The sequence below is a fragment of the Egretta garzetta genome, unplaced genomic scaffold, assembly GCF_000687185.1.
Source record: "Egretta garzetta isolate BGI_Z169 unplaced genomic scaffold, ASM68718v1 scaffold9, whole genome shotgun sequence".
NCBI lineage: Eukaryota > Metazoa > Chordata > Aves > Pelecaniformes > Ardeidae > Egretta > Egretta garzetta.
The window spans coordinates 1-3,003 of record NW_009260763.1 but is presented as its reverse complement, the minus strand read 5'-3'; the positions used below and the strand labels follow the sequence as shown (position 1 = coordinate 3,003).

General features: G+C 40.7%; 1 protein-coding gene across 4 annotated transcripts in view; it reads left to right on the top strand.

Annotated features, from left to right (window-relative positions):
- Nucleotides 1-2,304, top strand: part of DOP1A (DOP1 leucine zipper like protein A) — a 50,504-nt gene extending 48,200 nt beyond the window's left edge. Inside the window, exons 32-33 of one of the 4 annotated variants that reach the window (XR_004842918.1) lie at nt 712-778; nt 2,150-2,218. Coding sequence is in view for 3 of the 4 variants with exons in the window: in XM_035901481.1 (XP_035757374.1) it covers nt 642-778; nt 2,150-2,209 (197 nt within the window). In the remaining variant the exon portion in view is untranslated. Of the gene's footprint in view, nt 1-641; nt 779-2,149 lie in introns of those variants that run through there. The other 3 variants (XM_035901481.1, XM_035901479.1, XM_035901480.1) reach the window with 3 other exon arrangements.
- Nucleotides 2,305-3,003: the final 699 nt, after the last annotated feature.

Here is a 3,003-nt window from a genome sequence, read left to right as displayed (position 1 = left end):
TGCTGCACTGGCCTGGGGGGCTGCAGGGCTGCTCCTCTCACAGATTCTCACTCCTCTCTCCGGCTGCAGTTGCCCTTGCACAGGTTTTTCCCACGCCCCCCTTCTTAAATACATTATCCCAGAGGCGCTACCACCATCACTGATGGGCTCAGCCTTGGCCAGTGTCAGGTCCCTACTGGACCTCTATCAGACCTAGGTGCAGCTTCTGGCAGATTCTCACAGAAGCCCCTGTACCCCCCTGCCACTACCAAAACTTCGCCACACAAACTCAATACATAATAATAATAACAAATCCTAGCTGTTTGAGCTGTTATTGTATTGTTTGGAAGCTGTTAACTCCTCTTTTTTAATGGGTGAAACTCTGCATAAGATGAGCAAAACTACTGGATGCACTATTGCAATTATGTGGAGAACTTCAATCAAAATATGCAACCGTGCTGTTTTGAGGTTTCTTGCTTTTGTTCGTCGCTTGCTGAAAGTGGTTATTTTTTATATTGACAGAATAAAACTGTAGCAAAGTACTGAAACTGTAAGGTGGCAGATACTTTAAAAAAGTAAAAATTGAGAGTAAATGAGGGGAGGAGAAAATGTTAGTTGGAATTATTCTGAACTGAGGAAACCTTCTTGGCTTTTTGTTTCAGAAAGGCTGGTAGAAAGTCTCCGTTTGCCGCAGGTGCCCACCCTTCATTCCCAAGTGTTCCTGTTTTTCAGAGTATTGCTTTTAAGAATGTCTCCGCAGCACCTTACCTCGCTTTGGCCAACCATGATCACTGAACTGGTGAGTCTGCAGTTAGCATTCATGATTTGGAAGGCTGAAAATTTGAGAAACAACATCACTCCTCCTCAACATTTTTAAGAAAAATCTCTTCCAGATATTGTGCATGTAAATGTACAATGGACACAAATGGAAAGGTCACTTAATTTCATGGTCCTGATTATTTTTTGCAACCAAATAGAATATCTGTTGGCTTATGCTATTTAAGCTATTCGGGTGTCTCCTGAAGTAAATTTGCATTTGCCCTCATTGTTCCCTGACTCCTCCTTCAATTTCTGCCTACGTATTTGTACCCCTCTCTTCTCCTGTTCTGCTCAGTGTTCCCTGTTTCTACTTCCCTGGTCATTCAGCCCTCTTCCTCCAAAAATGAGGATGAGAGGCCACATAAAGGAGGAGTCGGAATCCATGCTGTATTGGTAGTTGATGGTCATTTAGATCACATTGTGGCGGAAATTTTGTAACTAGATTTATAGAAGGCTCGATTCGGCTTTCTTCTTTCTCTTGTTTTGCTCTGCATAACAAGACGGGGTCAACATCTGTTTTCAGACCTGTGGGGTCTCCAGTGTGGGCTGTTTGACACACTCTTGGGGGTTTCAGCTTTGGCAATGGGGAATGGAGGAGCATTCTGCAATGGGAATGGTTGGTGCATCCTGCAGTCCATTTAGCCTGTTAGCCAAGGAGTTTCCAAGGGGCTGGCTAACAGAGATGGCAAATCAGAATCACTGCTGTGACTTCTGGTGTGGTTTTTTTTGGTTTGTTTTTTTTGTTTTGTATCTGCAGGCACCTAACCTAGCCCTTAGTTAACCACAGATCTAAGCAATAGAAGGAGAAAAGCTATATAAAATATTTTAAAGATCAAGTGTATTGTTTTAGCAATAGGTGCATTTAATTTTGAGCCTGCCAATAAGCGTAAATATTAGGAAAACCATTCTACTCAGTGTGGCCCTCTGATTCTGTGCTGTCCCCTGGCCTTTACACAAGTTACCACAGTCCTGGAACTGCTTTCAGTGGACAGAACTGTGTTACTTCTGGGAATTCACACCTGAGCTTGACTACTCCATTACGTGATTCTTTATTCTCATTTCTTTAGGTCTTGCTCTCTTTCGAAGTAGTGGAGGGGATTAGCCTCCAAGAGCTTTCCTGGCCATAAAAGAGCCAGTTTCTTATGTCCCTTGTGCCACTCGGGCTATATGTAAGGGATGAAAGAGCTTTAGGGTGCTGGTGTCCTCTCACAGTTTAGGGGGTTATTTCATCATCCAGGAATGGAAATCTCCAAACAGTTCCTCTAAGGCTTATTACTCAGGCTTCCATACAGCATTTTCCTGAGTTACGGTCTGTAAAAAATGGGATTAAAATGTAGCATTTGATCTTCAGGTACAAGTGTTTTTACTGATGGAACAGGAGCTCACTGCTGATGAAGACATTTCCAGGTAAGCTTATAAACTTCCTGCATGTTTAACTTGATAACAGTCTCCTGGCACACAGATGAGCAGTTGAGTAATTCTTTAGAATAATTCGTCTTAGAAAGAATTCTCAAGCTCAAATGAGAAGGACTAGTAAAGGGTAGTTCAGTCTGACTGCAGTACCAGGGACATACTGTTCAGCACAAAACAAAAAGAGCTCATAAACCACAAAGGTAAACGATGTAATACAAGAATGTTAGTTCTTACAGTGTCTTCCTGGCTAAAATGACACTGCTTCTGCAATTAAAATACGCATGACATGACTTTACAGCTTTTTTGTATCATACTCTTATTTAGAGTAAGCCTGACGTACTTTTTTTTTTTGTCTAAATAAAAATGTAGTTTCTCCTAGTATTAGAAAGACATAAAAATGAGGTAGGTAATTTTTCTTGTTTTGCTGTCCATTTCTATCCCATCTACCGTCTGCACAGTGTGATCCAATTTCAGTCAACACCAGCAGTAGAGGCAGAGTTCTCCAAAGAACAGGAGTTGTTTGCCCGAGTCTTGTTCTTCACCTTTTTTCTAGATTCTCTTCATTCTTTTGAAGAATTTTCCTCTAAAATAAAGTAATATTGACATGACTGGCAATTTTAAAGTTTCTTTTAATTTGGATGTCTGATGGGAATGAGATACAGCATAACATATTTATTATATATTAACGTTATCTTTTATATCTATATATAAAAACATACAGAACTCCACCCATAGGACAGACTTGCAATGTTCTAATTTGATGTATGGATTCAGGATTAAGTTGGTAAATAG